This window comes from Balaenoptera physalus (assembly GCF_965194825.1).
Source record: "Balaenoptera physalus genome assembly, chromosome: 10".
NCBI lineage: Eukaryota > Metazoa > Chordata > Mammalia > Artiodactyla > Balaenopteridae > Balaenoptera > Balaenoptera physalus.
In genome coordinates, this window is record NC_138889.1 from 80763456 (window position 1) to 80781419 (window position 17964).

The 17964-nt window shown below is 35.0% G+C and overlaps 1 protein-coding gene across 1 annotated transcript in view; it reads left to right on the forward strand.

Moving 5' to 3' along the window:
- Positions 1 to 17964, forward strand: part of LUZP2 (leucine zipper protein 2) — a 446993-nt gene that overhangs the window by 289999 nt on the left and 139030 nt on the right. Inside the window, exon 6 of the mRNA XM_082476703.1 lies at positions 12689 to 12751. Coding sequence (XP_082332829.1) covers positions 12689 to 12751 — 63 coding nt within the window. The remainder of the gene's footprint in view (positions 1 to 12688; positions 12752 to 17964) is intronic.

Below are 17964 nucleotides of genomic sequence, written 5' to 3' on the forward strand. Positions count from 1 at the left end.
CCTGCCACACCTCACAGGAATTTTCTAGTGATCCTGGGAGGAAAACAGAAACCCCAAGTATTAAATAAATTATCTTCCTTTGAAATTTTAACAGTTAAACTTTATTGTCTGGCTTGAACTATAACATCAGATCTTTGCTAGTACTAACTTTAAAAGGAATTGCTCACAACAGTCAATATTTGGCAAGCTTCAATTAAATCATAAATAATAAACTGGGTCCAAATTTATTCTTGTAAGTAAGATTTGATGACCTTTAGTCGTTACAAATGCAATGGTGACTGATTAACAAAGATGGAACAAAACAATTTTTAAAGTTAATGACATTAGCTTTAAATGTCATAGTGTTGATATGTCTTATGCAGTTGTACCACTTGTATTTGAATGTGGAAATAATGTTCCAGCACTTTTTCTTTTAAACCCCGGGGCTGAGGAAATAGTAAAGTAAATTTTGGTAAAACTCCAAAAAAAGAGTTTTACTCAATTGCTATAAGTCTCTCAGGTGGATTCCTAGGATGAACTGGCTTTTTTGGGCTGGGAATTCCCAGAATTGCAAAGAGAAGGTGGCAGGTGTTCAAGTCTTAACTGGGCAAATCAGGAAGAGAATATTCTCAGGAGTAATTGCAAGTGAATTAGCTGATCTTTCCTAATGATTTCACAACAAATTTACTTTGCCTTGTTACTGCTCTAGGGGCAAAGTTAGTTTATAAACCATAATTTATTTTATTGCCTGGAGGGGTTTTATTGGCTGGTGAAAGTGCATGTGTCTGGAATTAAAAACTCAAAGACTAATTCCATGTTTATGTACATTTTGGTTATTGCCCATGCATTATTCAGTAGAAATCCAGGACTTGTCTTTATTGTTTTTTGCTTGTTTGTTTGTTTTTCCACAAGCAGAGAATTAGTAAAAACTATACATCATGATGAAGATCATGGGTTCTGGCAGAGGTTAAACCTGGACAAATCCCAGCTCTACCACTTAGTAGCTGCTTGACCATGGGCAGGTTAAATAACATAATTAAGCCTCAGGTTGGTCATTTCTAACATGGAAATGATTAAGAATGTTTTGCCTGTAGGGCTGCTGCAAAGATTCAGTGAAATAATATATGTAAAGCACTTTGTACAATACCTGGCACAAAATAAGCATTTAACAAATGCTGGTTTAAATACACACACTCAACACTCAGTGATTTTTTTCCAGTTTTATTGAGTAATAATTGTAACATTGTCTAAGTTTAAGGTGTGCAGCATGTTGACTTGATACATTTATATATTGCAGTATAATTACTACCTCAGCATTAGCTAACACCCCCATCACCTCACATAATTACCATTTCTTTTTTTTTGTGGTGGGAACATTTAAGATCTACTCTCTTAGCAACTTTCAATTATATAATACAGTATCATTAACCATAGACCACAATATTGTGCATTAAATCCCCAGAACTTATTCATCTTCTAACTAGAAGTTTGTATCTTTTGACCAATATCTCTCCATTTTCCCAACTGTCCAGTTCCTGGTAATCACTATTCTACTCTCTTTTCCTGCAAGTTCAGCTTTTTTAGATTCCACATATGAGATATTATGCAGTATTTGTCTTACTCTATATGACTTATCTTACTTAGCATAATGCCTTCAAGGTCCATCTATGTTGTTGCAAAAGGCAGGATTTCCTTCTTTCTCATGAATGAATAATATTCCAAAATGTATGTGTGTATATATGGGTTGGCCAGAAAGTTCATTTGGGTTTTTCTGTAAGGTCTAATGGAAAAAACCCAAATGAACCTTTTGGCCAACCCAACATCTAGATCTATACTCAATATGATATCTTCTTTATCCATTCATCCATTGACAGACACTTAGGTTGTTTCCATATCTTGGCTATTGTAAATAATGCTGCAGTAAACCTGGGAGTATCTTCTCTATGTCCTATTTTCATTTCCTTTGGATATATACCAGAAATGGGATTGCTAGATCATAGGGTAATTCTATTTAAACTCCATACTGTTTTCCATAGTGGCTGCACTAATTTCCATTCCCAGCTTTAGTGCACTAGTAGTCCCTTTTCTCCACATCCTCAAAAACGCTTGCTATCTCTTATCTTTTTGATAACGGCCATTCTAACAAGTGTGAAATGATATCTCATTGTGGTTTGTGGTTTTGTTTTGCATTTCCCTGATAATTAGTGATGTTGAGCACCTTTTCATGTACCTGTTGGTCATTTATATGTTTCTTTGGAAAAATGTCTATTCAGTTCCTCACTCTTTTTTTTAAATTCTTTTTTTAAAATTTTTATTGGAATGTAGTTGCTTTACAATATTGTGTTAGTTTATACTGTACAGCAAAGTGAATCAGCTATACATAAACATATATCCCCTCTTTTTGGGATTTCCTTCTCATTTAGGTCACCACAGAGCAATGAATAGAGTTCCCTGTGCAATACCATAGGTTCTTATTAGTTATCTATTTTATACGTACCATCAATAGTGGGTATATGTCAATCCCAATCTCCCAATTCATTCTACCCCCTCCTTTCCCCCTTGGTATCCATATGTTTGTTTTCTACGTCTGTGTCTCTATTTCTGCTTTGTAAATAAGATCATCTATACCAATTTTTTCAGATTCCACATACATGCATTAATATACAATATTTGTTTTTCTCTTTCTGACTTACTTCACTTTGTATAACACTCTCTAGATCCATCCATGTCTCTACAAATGACCCAATTTCATTCCTTTTATGGCTGAGTAATATTCCATTGTATATATGTACCACATCTTCTTTATCCATTCCTCTATTGATGGACATTTAGGTTGCTTCCATGTCCTGGCTATTGTAAATAGAACTGCAATGAACATTTGGGTACATGACTCTTTTTGAATTATGGTTTTCTCAGGGTATATGCCCAGGAGTGGGATTGCTGGGTCGTATGGTAGTTCTATTTTTAGTTTTTAAGGAAGCTCCATACTGTTCTCCATAGTGGCTGTATCAATTTACATTCCCACCAACAGTGCAAGAGGGTTCCCTTTTCTACACACCCTCTCTGACGTTTATTGTTTGTAGATTTTTTGATGATGGCCATTCTGACCGGTGTGAGGTGATATCTCATTGTAGTTTTGATTTGCATTTCTCTAATGATTAATGATGTTGAGCATTCTTTCATGTGTTTGTTGGCCATCTGTATATCTTCTTTGGAGAAATGTCTATTTAGGTCTTCTGCCCATTTTTGGATTAGGTTGTTTGTTTTTTTGATATTGAGCTGCATGAGCTGCTTGTAAATTTTGGAGATTAATCCTTTGTCAGTTGCTTCATTTGCAAATATTTTCTCCCATTCTGAGGGTTGTCTTTTCCTCTTGTTTATGGTTTCCTTTGCTGTGCAAAAGCTTTTAAGTTTCTTTAGGTCCCATTTGTTTATTTTTGTTTTTATTTCCATTTCTCTAGGAGGTGGGTCAAAAAGGATCTTGCTGTGATTTATGTCATAGAGTGTTCTGCCTATGTTTTCCTCTAAGAGTTTGATAGCGTCTGGCCTTACATTTAGGTCTTTAATCCATTTTGAGTTTATTTTTGTGTATGGTGTTAGGGAGTGTTCTAATTTCATTCTTTTACTTGTAGCTGTCCAGTTTTCCCAGCACCACTTATTGAAGAGACTGTCTTTTCTCCATTGTATGTTCTTGCTTCCTTTGTCATAGATTAGTTAACCATATCAGAACTCACTCATTTTTAATCAGACTTTTTCTTTTGTTACTGAGTTGTATGAGTTTTTAATTCTCTGTACAAAATATTGCCTAAAACTTAACTGCTAAGTAAACCTATATGGGGACAATCTTTAGATGTTACTGAATTTGAAATCCCAAATTCTTCCTACTTTATTTTTCTAAAAAGTAAATCTGATCATGTGACTTTCATGCTAAACATTCAGTGCCATGGCTTCAATGGCATACAGGGCCCTGTTTGACTAACCCCAAGGCACCTCTCCCATCTTATCTCTCAACTCTTTTGAGCATCCTGTGGTCTAGCACACATACTTTTCTCTCTCTCTTGCCATTTCTTATTATTTGGCTGCTCCTTTACACTTTTAAAGACAGTTCCATATCATTCCCTGAGTAGGTGCCTCTCCAGAGACTTTGAATGCCACTGTCAGACTCCCTCATGGATTGTGAACTCCTTGAAGAGAGGGATTGTTTTAGCTCCATTACTAGTACATGAAAGGTTTGTATAACTGTTGACAAGAATATTAATTCTGGGCTTCCCTGGTGGTGCAGTGGTTAAGAATCCGCCTGCCAATGCAGGGGACACGGGTTTAAGCCCTGGTCCGGGAAGATCCCACATGCCGCAGAGCAACTAAGCCAGTGTGCCACAACTACTGAGCCTACGCTCTAGAGCCCGTGAGCCACAAGTACTGAGCCTGCATGCCACAGCTACTGAAGCCCATGCCTAGAGCCTGTGCTCTGCAGCAGGAGAAGCCACCACAATGAGAAGCCTGCGCACCACAGCAAAGAGTAGCCCCCGCTCGCCGCAACTAGAGAAATCCCGCGTGCAGCAATGAAGACCCAATGCAGCCAAAAATAAATAAATAAATAAATTTATTAAAAACAAAGAATATTAATGCTTTCTTTCATGAAGTTATTTCTGGAATGAATGACATCTCATGTATTTACCAAAATTTTTTAACCCATTAGAATGAGAACTCTCTGATAAGGGAAGGGGGTTTCAATGGCAGCAGAAGCAGGTTCTATTTCCAAGAGAATTGTCTATTTTAAAGGAAGACCAAATCAGACATAAAGAGAAATACTACTGAGAGCAGTGACTTCCACAATAAACTTTTATCTGTACGAGAAATTAGAGGGCTCAAGAGCTAGAATCTTATCTGTCATCTTCTAAAATAATAGTATATATAAAAATTGAGATGCCAAAATTCTGAACCTTCTTGGAATGCTGTCATAATCATCAAAAAGAGTATTCTCTATTTTTGCAAGACAAACTGAATTTTATTGAAATAATAAGAGCTATTATTTATTGAGCACTTACCATGTGACAGTCATGTTATAAATGTTTTGTTTATATCGTCTCACAATACAACAACCCCATTGGTCATGATAGTTACCTCATTTTATGAGTGGAAAAACAGAGGCACCAGAGGTTACGAGGTGCATCAGAAATCACAGAGCTTATGAAAAAATGGGATTTAAATACAGGTGTTCTGTCCTAAGAGCCCAGCCACTGTGCCATATTATATCCATACTATTTGAAAAGTGATCTTCTAGGTATGGGATATTCTCTGTGCTGACTGGCACAGAGAATATCTAATTATTATACTTGGTAAATTGGAATGTATTATAACTATATTTTCACTGACATCAGAAAAAATCATCATCTCACGTCCCTCATGTCCCCTCTCAATAGTCCTGAAGCTGCAAGAAATCTGAGATATTCTTCATTATTTCACACATGTTGACACTGAGTGTCTAGGGGTTAAATGACTTGCACTAGATATTAGAGCTAGTTTTGTGCTAAGAATAAAACTCTCATGAATCACTCTTAAATTTTCTAATGAATTAGAGCCAAGTTCAGTATCTCAACCTGTTCCTGAGATAACCTCAATGACGAAATCTTTGAGCACTTGTAAAACTTTTGTTACACCTGCAACAAATTGAGAATTCAAGTTGGCAAGGCCAACACTCATCTGGGGTATCTGCCATCACTTGGATAATTGCATGGCTGTAGGGTGGTTTTAAGTGTTTATAGGATGATCCTATCACTCATGTCTACTCAATTCTAAATCTTTCTGTAAAAATGTAAATCTTAATTAAAGTAGCAATGAGTCCACATATAGATTTTTAAATCATAACATTATATTTAAACAAAGGAGTGATTTTAAAAACGTAGTGTAAATATTTGGTTTTCAACGAAGTATCTTTCTTGCTGCCTACATTATATTTTACTATAATCTAAAAGAGAACATCTAAGGAGTTTTTTTGACCAAAGGTCTAAAGCTCTGTATTTTTATTTTAATATATATAGGTGGCTGATTCCCTCTGGCCTTTTTCTCCATTATCAATTTGAAACTATTTATAGACAATTTTATCTTTATCCATTTTGAAATTCTACTTTTTTCTTCTGTGTGGCTTAGAATAAATAAAAAGACCTTATACAAATTTCTTATTTTCCCTAGTTCCTATGCAGCTGAGTGTTTCTCCTTTATTGATCTCTTCACCCCTTATTTTAAAACAGAAATAATCTTTAAATTTTAAGGAGTCATCAATCGTTAAAGTGAATTGTGACTTAACAACTTCTTGGGGTAGAGGGAACCATAAATACTAAATGAAAAGTGCATAATGTTGTAGATCACGTCCTGATTTCAGAAACATTAAAAACAGAAAAAAATTGTGCATCCCAAGAATTGATGAAATACGCATTCATTGTTTAGCTCTCAGTCCAGTAACCCATGCATTTCCTGAGATGTTCTCAGAAAGAGACTGTTAGGGAATTTATAAAATATTATAACATCTGCCAATATTTTAGAAGCAAAGTATTTAAGTCACATCTTACCCCTAAACTCTATTGCTTTTCTTTATATGGGTTATAAGTTTTCCAGTTGCAACCATATTTGAAAGGACATGTCCATTTTTCAGGCATTTTAAAAACACATTTAAATTGAAACAAATGTGGCTCTCAAGCATTCATATATAGTGGTTTATGCACAGTTTTAGGAAGTTTTAAAATAGGAGATGCTTCCTGCAGTGAGATGCAGAAATCTCTGGTTTTAGTTTGAATACCACTGCAGGTGCTTTTACTTTTGGTTTATACTTAATTGCACTTTGGAGACATTAACACATGTTTTCAGCTGCCTGGCAGCAGTCATATATTTTATTTAAATCCAGAAAATAATGTGACGAACACATTTACATAATTTATTATATTTGACAATCCTAAGTGTCCCCAGATTTTGACTTTTACCATGAAAATTCATTGAGACCTCATCAACCCACCTTGTAATTAAGTACACTGATTTACAGCTTCTCATTCAACTGTCACAGTAACTCTATTCCTGTCTTATAATTATGGATACCTCCTCCTACTTGGTTCTTGCCTATTTTCTGAACCTTATTCCCCAAGTTTTCTCTTTATCCTACATGAAATCTTCACAATAAATTCATACTTTGCTTGATTTAGCCATTATTGGTTTCTATTATTTGCAAGCAAAAATCCTGATTAATACCTAATTTCATTTGAAAGAACAATGTAAAATGGAAACTCATAGTAATTTTGGAATTTTTACATTTACGTAGTGCTAGGTAATAGAGATTTATATCTCTTTCTGTTTTGTAACCCAGAATGTCTGTTGGGTTTGAGCTACGATGTAAGCTATACTGCAAATGTGATGTTTTAAGTTCCCAGGCAAAAATCAAAACTAGATTAGCAGATCTAACTATTAAAAATATTTTGTTACTATCAGATTTGAGTTTGAGTTTTATCATATAGATAAGGGGAGATATTAAATGACATTTTAGGTAGATTCCCAAGAAGCTGGGTTCCTAAGAAGGCTGTAGGGACATTTGTTTTAAGCCACCCCAAATTTGTACAGAATCCAGTTGGGAGACATTCCTTTAGTGGGTAGGAAGCAGAGTCTGCCTTTCATTTAGAGAAGCCAAAATAGGTGGATATGTTCTCTGCCCACATCCTGATAAGCATGAGCATTAGATATAAGCTTGGATGTTTGTTTTTTTGTTGGAGGGAGTGGCTACTCTGAATCTTAGGGCAGTGACAGAATTAACGATTATGTGCGATAGGTGGAAAAAAAGATTTAAGTATGGTGTCAAGAGAACAGAGCAACTGGTGCTAGAAGCATGTAGCTGAAAAACCCGGGAGTATACATACTAGCTTCAGGCAAGTGTAAAACAGAGGAGAGGGGCCAAGAACATCAGCAGAATTAGTATTTCTCCATACTCGTGTGTTCTTTTTCTATGTTATATTCAGTCTCAGGTGAGTTCTGACATAGTGATGACCCTCAGCACATTTTCCTCAATAATTCTTGAAAATGAAAGTTTTATATTTGAGTCTTACCAGCAACTTTTATGTTACTTTACCAAATCTGGATCAAGCCTCTGATTGGCTGAGCTTGAGTTTCATCCTTTCCCTTGATAGAGTGGGTAAAGTTAGTGTCACACAAGCCACGTGGAATTAGCATGGAAAAATATTTCTCACAAGAAAAAGCAAGGTACAGTTATTAGAAGAAGGGATAGTAGAAGCATGACAGGCAAGAAAAACAGACATCTAAACATTTTTTAATTCTTTTAATCTACTTTTTCTTATGTCCCCTCAAGCGAGGCATAATTATTATTGGATCCTAGCATTTTGGGCATAATTACATGTGTACGTTGTTATTTTAGACCTTGTAAAAGCACCATTAAGTTTGATAGGGATGAGATCCATTGTTTAGAGGGTAGATAAAATGATACCAGTCTGATTACAAAACTGTAAAGATTATGTTCTTAATGCCTAAATGATAACAAGTCAATTCTTTCTGGGATTAAAGAAGAATATGATCACTAACATTGAGTGGAAAGGTTAAATCAGTGAATTGTCTGAGAATCAGCATTCCCTCTCCAATATTCTGTGCCATCCATGTTTCTGAAGAACATGCCAGTTAAGAACTATCTCAATATGGGCCTTGACAAGTCTTCCTTGTATCCCACAATTGGCCCCATTATGGGTGATTATAATTAATTATCCTCATTTCTGGATTTATTTCAAAATAGTGAAATAGTCTAATTCTTAAGCTCTGGACATGACATTTATCTTAATGGAAACATATTATTTACACAGTTGCCCAGAATTATCAACTGCCACAGCAGACTGTGGACACACAACATAATCACTGCTCATTTTTGTTGTGGCCACAGGATATCCATGTAGGACAATCTTCCTTGTGCTAATCCAGTTGCATTGTCCAAATCTATCACACATATTTGAAGAGAAATATTCACTGCTTTATCTATCACTTCAGCATTGAACAGAATGAACAAAAGGAAAAGAAAAAAAGAAAAATAAATTAAAGAAAGGAAGGAAGAAAGAAGGAAAAAGAAAAAAGGGAATAAAAAACTTTAAATGAAGATGCAAATTTTAAGTAGTATAGATTACATACACTAATTCTGAGATATGTTATTAACTTTATTATCATTTCTAATAAATTTATTCATGTATGGATGGTTTGTGTTAACACATAAGGCCTCATATTAGATGTACTTCACTAAACTTGTCTCAATTTTATTTATTTATTTTAATTTTATTTTTTAGCTATTTTCACTTTCTATTTTGAGATAACTGTTACCAATTTTATTGAGAAATAATTGACATACATCGCTGTATAATTTAAGGAGTACATCATGATGGTTTGATTTACATATATTGTGAAATGATGACCATGGTAGGTTTAGCCCATCCATCTTCTCATATAGATACAGTAAAAAACAAAGAAAGAAAGAAGGAAAAGTATTTTCCTTGTGATCAGAGCTCTTAGGATTTTCTCTCTTAACAATTTTTCTATATGTCATACATCAGTGTTAACTATAGTTACCATGTTGGACATTACGTCCCTAGAACATATTTATCTTATAACTGGAAATTTGTACCTCTTGACCACCTTCCTCCAATTACCCCTCCTTGTACCCTTCACCTTGGTAATCATAAGTCTGTGAGTTTGATTCTTTTTATTTAGTTTCTCTATCTGACTTACCTTCCTTCAAATTTCATCCATGTTGTCACTAATGGTAGTATTTCCTCATTTTAATGGCTGTTTTACATACATATATATCACAACATCTCTGTTCATTCATCCATCAGTGGACACTTAGGTTGTTTCCATGTCTTGGCTACTGTAAATATTGCTGCTATGAACACGGGGTGGGACAGGGGTGGTGTACAGATATCTTTTCAAGTTAATGTTCTCTTTTTCTTTGGTTATATTCCAAGAAGTGGAATTGCTGGATCATATGGTAGTTCTATTTTTAATTTTTTGAGGATCCTCCATACTGTTTTCATAGTGGCTGTAGCAATTTACAATCCCACCAGCAGTGCACAAAGATTCCCTTTTCTCTGCATTCACGCCAGCATTTATCTCTTGTCTTTTTGATGATGGCCATTCTAACAGGCATGAAGTGATATTTTATTGTTTCAATCTGCTTTTCCCTAATGACTAGTGATGTTGAGGATTTTTTCATGTACCTGTTGACCTTTTCTATATCTTCTTTGGAGACATTTCTTTGGAGAAATGTCTATTCAGGTCCTTTGTCCATTTTTTAATTAGGTTTTTTTTTTTTTTTTTTTGCTATTGAGTTGTATGAGTTCTTTACATGTTTTAGATATTAACCCCTTATCATCAGATATATGGTTTGCAACTTTGTTTTTTTTTTTACCATTTCGTACATTTTCTTTTTACTTGTTGATGGTTTCTTTGGCTATGCAGAAGTTATTTAGTTTGATGCAGTCCCACTTGCTATTTTTTTGCTTGTGCTTTAACTGTCAGATCCAGAAAGACATTACAAACATTGGAGTAGCAAATTAATACAGAATGTTCTCATGTACCTTTACCCCAAACCTCTAATGTAACAGCATACAGTGATACTACAATTATTGAGCCAGAAAATTAACATTAATACAATACTAGTAAACAAACTATAGACCTTATTTGAATTTCACCCGTCTTTCCACTAAAAAACTATAGCCATAAAAATGATGAAAATCAAAGTGAATAACAGATCTCTAGAGATAGTAAAGATATATCCCTTATGTACAAAAACAATAAATCAAAAAATAAAAATAGAGAATTTTAATAGAAAAAAAATTAAGATTACACATGTCAAAAATATCATAAATAGACATGTACAGAAGGAAAACTAGGGTATGTTTTTTAACCTACAAACTGAGCAACACTGCAGAGTTAGAACATCAGTATGTATCTCTTTATTATAGTTTATGAGCTTTTAAATACAGGAACACTGTATATTAAATACTCTTTAAAAACCTTAATCTTGTGTTTTGTTGTATAATGAGTACAAATATTTGCAAAAAAACCATTACTAAGTGAGTCAAGATAACTCCTCATTTGTGTAAAACATTTCAAGGTATTAAAATTCTAAGTAAGTTTTTTACAATTTCAACTCTTAGCTAAAGAGGAAAAGTTAGACAAAGGATTCTTTCAAACTGAGGCAGCTGTACCCACTGTCTGCATGACAGGAAAATAAAATAGGAAATGGTGTTCATAATCAGGTGAGAATTGTGTGTGAAGAAGTCTTTTTTTTGTACATTTTATTTATTTATTTTTAGTGTATCTTTATTGAAGTATAACTGCTTCACAATACTATGCTAGCCTCTGTCACACAACAAAGCGAATCAGCCATATGCATACATACATCCTCATAACCCCTCCCTCTTGAGCCTCCCTCCCACCCTCCCCATCCCACCCCTCTAAGTCGTTGCAAAGCACCGAGCTGATCTCCCTGTGCTATGCTGCTGCTTCCCGTTAGCTAACTATTTTACATGTATAAAATGTATATATGTCGATGCTACTCTCACTTCACCCCACCTTCCCCCTCCCCTCTGTGTCCTCAAGTCCATTCTCTATGTCTATGTCTTTACTCCTGTCCTGCCACTAGGTTCATCAGTAACAGTGCAGTAAGTCAGAAAGAGATAAACAAATACCGTATGCTAACGCATGTATATGGAACCTAAAAATAAAAAAGGTACTGATGAAGAAGTCTTAAATTTGATGTATTCATTCATTCAGTTATTCATTCACGCTGCATAAATTTAGTTCAATTTGCTTACGATGCTCATCAAATTGGCTCTCTTTAGAGCCATTATGTATGAGATGTACTTTCCATTACATTGTTTGCTCCTGTAGAGACAGTACAAAGTCTAAATCCTGTGGGTTTTACAAAGTTTTCTGCTCTCCTTTAGCCTGCCTGTCTAAAAGAAGAGTAGGTTCTCAGTTATGGGACAAAGAAAAGCCTGAGTGTAATGAGGGAGATATAATTGACTCACTGTAAGGGTTTAGATTCAGATGGCTAACACTTTGCTTCCATTTCTAAAGTAACATTCTTTCTATGAAAGAATGTTTCTACGTCAAGTCCAGCAGATAGAGTACACTTTTCAGGCCTGGAAGAAGAAATGGTTTCTGAGCATCAAGAAGCACTTTGAGTGCAATGCACAGGTGTCAGGAATATGAGTGGACTCTAAAACCATAATGTTTAAAGGAAATTCAGACCCTAGAGTGTCTGTGACTATATTAGACTAGATTCCAAGGTCACCAGCATCCAGATGATGATAGAAGTAAATGTTTGCTGTTTAGAGGGGTGCTTTAAGAAACTAGTATCAATTACAAATTTGAAACTAAAATTATTTTATAAGACAACATACGTAAATATAATAAAACAGAGTTAAATGTAAGACCAAAGAAAGTTCCATATTTTCTAATAAATGTGTTAACGCTAATACATCAGATTTTTTATTAAATAAAAGAAACATTCTTTTACACTACAGATTCTACTCAATTTATTGCAAATCCACTACATCTCATATCATGAAGGACGTATCTGTGAACAAAACATAGAGAAATGCTGCTGACATATTTAAGGAAATTTTTAATATTTTATAACTTCTTAGCAATAAAACTATGTTTCTTTCTTCAGAATAAAAGCTTGAAACACAAACTCTTGTCAGGAAACAAGCTGTGTGGAATACATGCAGAAGAGGTAAGTTTTCCCTTCTTATAGTTTCAACTGAATAGAAACAATATTAGTGCCAAATTTTTTTTTTAAACCCAGACATCTGGTGACTTTTTTCCCCTAAAACATAAATGCAAACATTGGAATAAGAAAATAAAAACACATTTTAAACTTCTAGGTATTTTGGGACGTTTTAACAGTTCATCTCCAAAACGAAAAAGAAAAATTTTAAGCCAGTTAAGTGTTACTTTCCTAAATGATATTCTGGATTCCTTCCTTAACTGGATTATCAGGATTTCCTCACTAGCAAACACCTGGAAGTCCATGAAATTTTCACTTTTGGTACCTTCTATGTGATATCTACACAGTTTTGCAGTGACAATTGAGTGTCACAATGAGGATCTAGGACTGACCATAAAACTTAAGAAACAAATAGAGTCATTGGTTCTATTTGCTGGACGAGAATATCATCTCAAACATTTCTTAGGGGGAAAAAAAATCATTCTGTTTAGTCCAGGTTTAATTAAAATCAATTTTTTGTCCTCTTGATCTTCCAAATCAATCTGTACTTTATTTAATGTTGTAGAAATATAGCTCATAGTCAGCAATTCTTAGTAATAGTAAAGACGTAGTAGAAATAGTGCCATAGTAAGTGATTCTTTATACCTCAAGGAGAGGAGACAGCAGTCAATGTATTAGCTGGAGCCTCAAAGAAGCATACACAAAGAAAAGATTAGTCCTGCAAATTTTTTTTAGTGGAAAAGCCTGTGAATGATAAGGAACAGGCATGTTAGCCTTCATACCTCAATGAAGACCTGATGCCTGTGAAGGAAGGGGAAAGGAAAGAGCTTTAGGTAGAACAAGAACAGTGTCTTACACAAGTTTACCCCTTTTCCCATAGCAGACTAGAAGCAAGGTACAGTGCTGGTGAACTACTTCTACCATCTCCTAAATATGGAGCCCCCTCTCATTCAAAAAGCCTTTTCCTGTTATTATCACCTTCTAGCAGGAGGAACAGGGAAGATTACCCGGTGACTCACAGGCATTGCTCTTTAGGAGTTTATCTGGGAAGTAATGGCACCTATGTCATTGTATCCTATTTGCCAGAACTAGGTCACATGCCTAGCTAAGTTGTAGGGAGGCAGGAAAAGGCCATTTAGGTTGGTGGCCATGTGCTCATCCAGAATTTGTTTGTTTCTTTCTGTTAAAGAAGGTGACGACACTTGCTTGGTGGACATATAAAAGTCATTATTACGAGTGCTGGAGTTAGAGTCAACATGCAATATAATAATCCATTTATAATGTCTTTACAATAATATTATACATGAAATGAATAGAACTTTTTAATACATGGAAACTAAATGTTGATGCCCCATAAATGAATAATCAAACTGAATGGTATATAGATATGAGCCTGTGCAGTTTTTTTTTTTCATTGTATTTTTCTATTTGGATAGAAATAAACTCTTTATATTTTTGATATTTGCTAGGTTTCTAGAAATATTGCGTATGTAGCATGCAGTTTCTGAATGTTACTTGTAAGAGTGTAAGCAAGTGGATATGAGTTTTGAATAAGGGCCATCTGGATTGAAGCTGTATTCTGAGATGGTTGACATGTTCCCAGGTCCCCACAGCACCCATGTACAGGAAAAAGAGGTGGCTCCTAGGAGAAGGTGTCTGTGGTGTTTAGAAACAAACAGAAGAATGAAAAAACAAACAACAGCCACAACCTGGGTCTACCTATATTTTTTAGCCCCTTAATTCAAGAAAGATTCATATTTCTTTCTCATCTCAGTTCCTCAGAGGACATATTATTTCTGCATTCTTATTTATGAATTCCTAGACGTTTCATAGATCAGTAATGTATAAGGTTAAAATAAATTGAAATATGTTCATTATAATTTATTCATCTGCTCTATCTCCTTATTTATTTATTTCAACTTCTTGATTTAATAGGCCACTGCAGTTGGCTCCTGACAGGAATATCTGTGAAAAACAGTATTCCTAATGTTTGAACCTCTCAGGGGTGTATCATTTACAACACTTTCAAGAGTCTACTCTAACTGATGATGATTCCAGCATTAGATGATGATTTAGTAATTATAACACCATCATAACACAGTCCCCCACTTTGCAAAATCCACTACCTTGCATGGTTGGAAACATTTTGAATGTAATAAGAAACTGAATCACAGTTGCAGTTTATTCACTGGGAAGACTCATAAACATTCCATCTAGGCTTGGAAAAGTACAATATTTTAAACATATGAGAGGGCTTTATTTATCAAAGAGGAGTTTTGTACCAGTACAGTTTACTAGGATATAATAATTCCATGAGGATCCTGTAGTTTATTAGTTACTATGGCCAGCTACTTTTATTTATTTATTTATTTTTTAACATCTTTATTGTAGTATAATTGCTTTACAATGGTGTGTTAGTTTCTGCTTTATAACAAAGTGAATCAGTTATACATATGTCCCCATACCTCTTCCCTCTCGCATCTCCCTCCCTCCCACCCTCCCTATCCAACCCCTCTAGGTGGTCACAAAGCACCAACCTGATTTCCCTATGCTATGCGGTTGCTTCCCACTAGCTATCTATTTTACATTTGGTAGTGTATATATGTCCATGACACTATCTCACTTTGTCCCAGCTTACCCTTCCCCCTCCCCATTACCTCAAGTCCATTCTCTAGCAGGTCTGTCTCTTTATTCCCATCTTACCCCTAGGTTCTTCATGACCTTTTTTTTTTTTTTTTAGATTCTATATATACGTGTTAGCATACGGTATTTGTTTTTCTCTTTCTGACTTACTTCACTCTGTATGACAGACTCTATGTCCATCCACCTCACTACAAATAACTCAATTTCGTTTCTTTTTATGGCTGAGTAATATTCCATTGTATATATGTGCCACATCTTCTTTATCCATTCATCTGTTGATGGACACTTAGGTTGCTTCCATGTCCTGGCTATTGTAAATAGAGCTGCAATGAACATTTTGGTACATGACTCTTTTTGAATTATGGTTTTCTCAGGGTATATATCCAGTACTGGGATTGCTGGGGCGTATGGTAGTTCTATTTTTAGTTTTTTAAGGAACCTCCATACTGTTCTCCATAGTGGCTGTATCAATTTACATTCCCACCAACAGTGCAAGAGGGTTCCCTTTTCTCCACACCCTCTCCGGCATTTATTGTTTGTAGATTTTTTGATGATGGCCATTCTGACTGGTGTGAGATGATATCTCATTGTAGTTTTGATTTGCATTTCTCTAATGATTAATGATGTTGAGCATTCTTTCATGTGTTTTTTGGCCATCTGTATATCTTCTTTGGAGAAATGTCTATTTAGCTCTTCTGCCCATTTTTGGATTGGGTTGTTTGTTTTTTTGATATTGAGCTGCATGAGCTGCTTGTAAATTTTGGAGATTAATCCTTTGTCAGTTGTTTCATTTGCAAATATTTTCTCCCATTCTGAGGGTTGTCCTTTCATCTTGTTTATGGTTTCCTTTGCTGTGCAAAAGCTTTTAAGTTTCATTAGGTCCCATTTGTTTATTTTTGTTTTTATTTCCATTTCTCTAGGAGGTGGGTCAAAAAGGATCTTGCTGTGATTTATGTCATAGAGTGTTCTGCCTATGTTTTCCTCTAAGAGTTTGATAGTGTCTGGCCTTACATTTAGGTCTTTAATCCATTTTGAGTTTATTTTTGTGTATGGTGTTAGGGAGTGTTCTAATTTCATTCTTTTACACGTAGCTGTCCAGTTTTCCCAGCACCACTAATTGAAGAGGCTGTCTTTTCTCCACTGTATATTCTTGCGTCCTTTATCAAAGATGAGGTGACCATATGTGCGTGGGTTTATCTCTGGGCTTTCTATCCTGTTCCATTGATCTATATTTCTGTTTTTGTTCCAGTACCATACTGTCTTGATTACTGTAGCTTTGTAGTATAGTCTGTAGTCAGGGAGCCTGATTCCTCCAGCTCCGTTTTTCTTTCTCAGGATTGGTTTGGCTATTCGGGGTCTTTTGTATTTGCATACAAATTGTGAAATTTTTTGTTCTACTTCTGTGAAAAATGCCAGTGGTAGTTTGATAGAGATTGCATTCAATCAGTAGATTGCTATGTGTAGTATAGTCATTTTCACAATGTTGATTCTTCCAATCCAAGAACATGGTATATATCTACATCTATTGGTATCATCTTTAATTTCTTTCATCAGTGTCTTATAATTTTCTGCATACAGGTCTTTTGTCTCCTTAGGTAGGTTTATTCCTAGATATTTTATTCTTTTTGTTGCAATGGTAAATGGGAGTGTTTTCTTAATTTCACTTTCAGATTTTTCATCATTAGTATATAGGAATGCAAGAGATTTCTGTACATTAATTTTGTATCCTGCTACTTTACCAAATTCATTGATTAGCTCTAGTAGTTTTCTGGTAGCATCTTTAGGATTCTCTATGTATAGTATCATGTCATCTGCAAACAGTGACAGCTTTACTTCTTCTTTTCCTATTTGGATTCCTTTTATTTCTTTTCCTCTTCAGATTGCTGTGGCTAAAACTTCTAAAACTATGTTGAATACTAGTGGTGAGAGTGAGCAACCTTGTCTTGTTCCAGATCTTAGTGGAAATGGTTTCAGTTTTTCACCATTGAGGACGATGTTAGCTGTGGGTTTGTCATATATGGCCTTTATTATGTTGAGGAAAGTTTCCTCTATGCCTACTTTCTGGAAGGTTTTTATCATAAATGGGTGTTGAATTTTCTTGAAAGCTTCCTCTGCATCTATTGAGACGATCATATGGTTTTTCTCCTTCAATTTGTTAATATGGTGTATCACATTGATTGATTTGCATATATTGAAGAATCCTTGCATTCCTGGGATAAACCCCACTTGATCATGGTGTATGATCCTTTTAATGTGCTGTTGGATTCTGTTTGCTAGTATTTTGTTGAGGATTTTTGCATCTATGTTCATCATTGACATTGGCCTGCAGTTTTCTTTCTTTGTGACATCTTTGTCTGGTTTTGGTATCAGGGTGATGGTGGCCTCATAGAATGAGTTTGGGAGTGTTCCTCCCTCTGCTATATTTTGGAAAAGTTTGAGAAGGATGGGTGTTAGCTCTATTCTAAATGTTTGATAGAATTTGCCTGTGATGTCATCTGGTCCTGGGCTTTTGTTGTTTGGAAGATTTTTAATCACAGTTTCAATTTCAGTTCCTGTGATTGGTCTGTTTATATTTT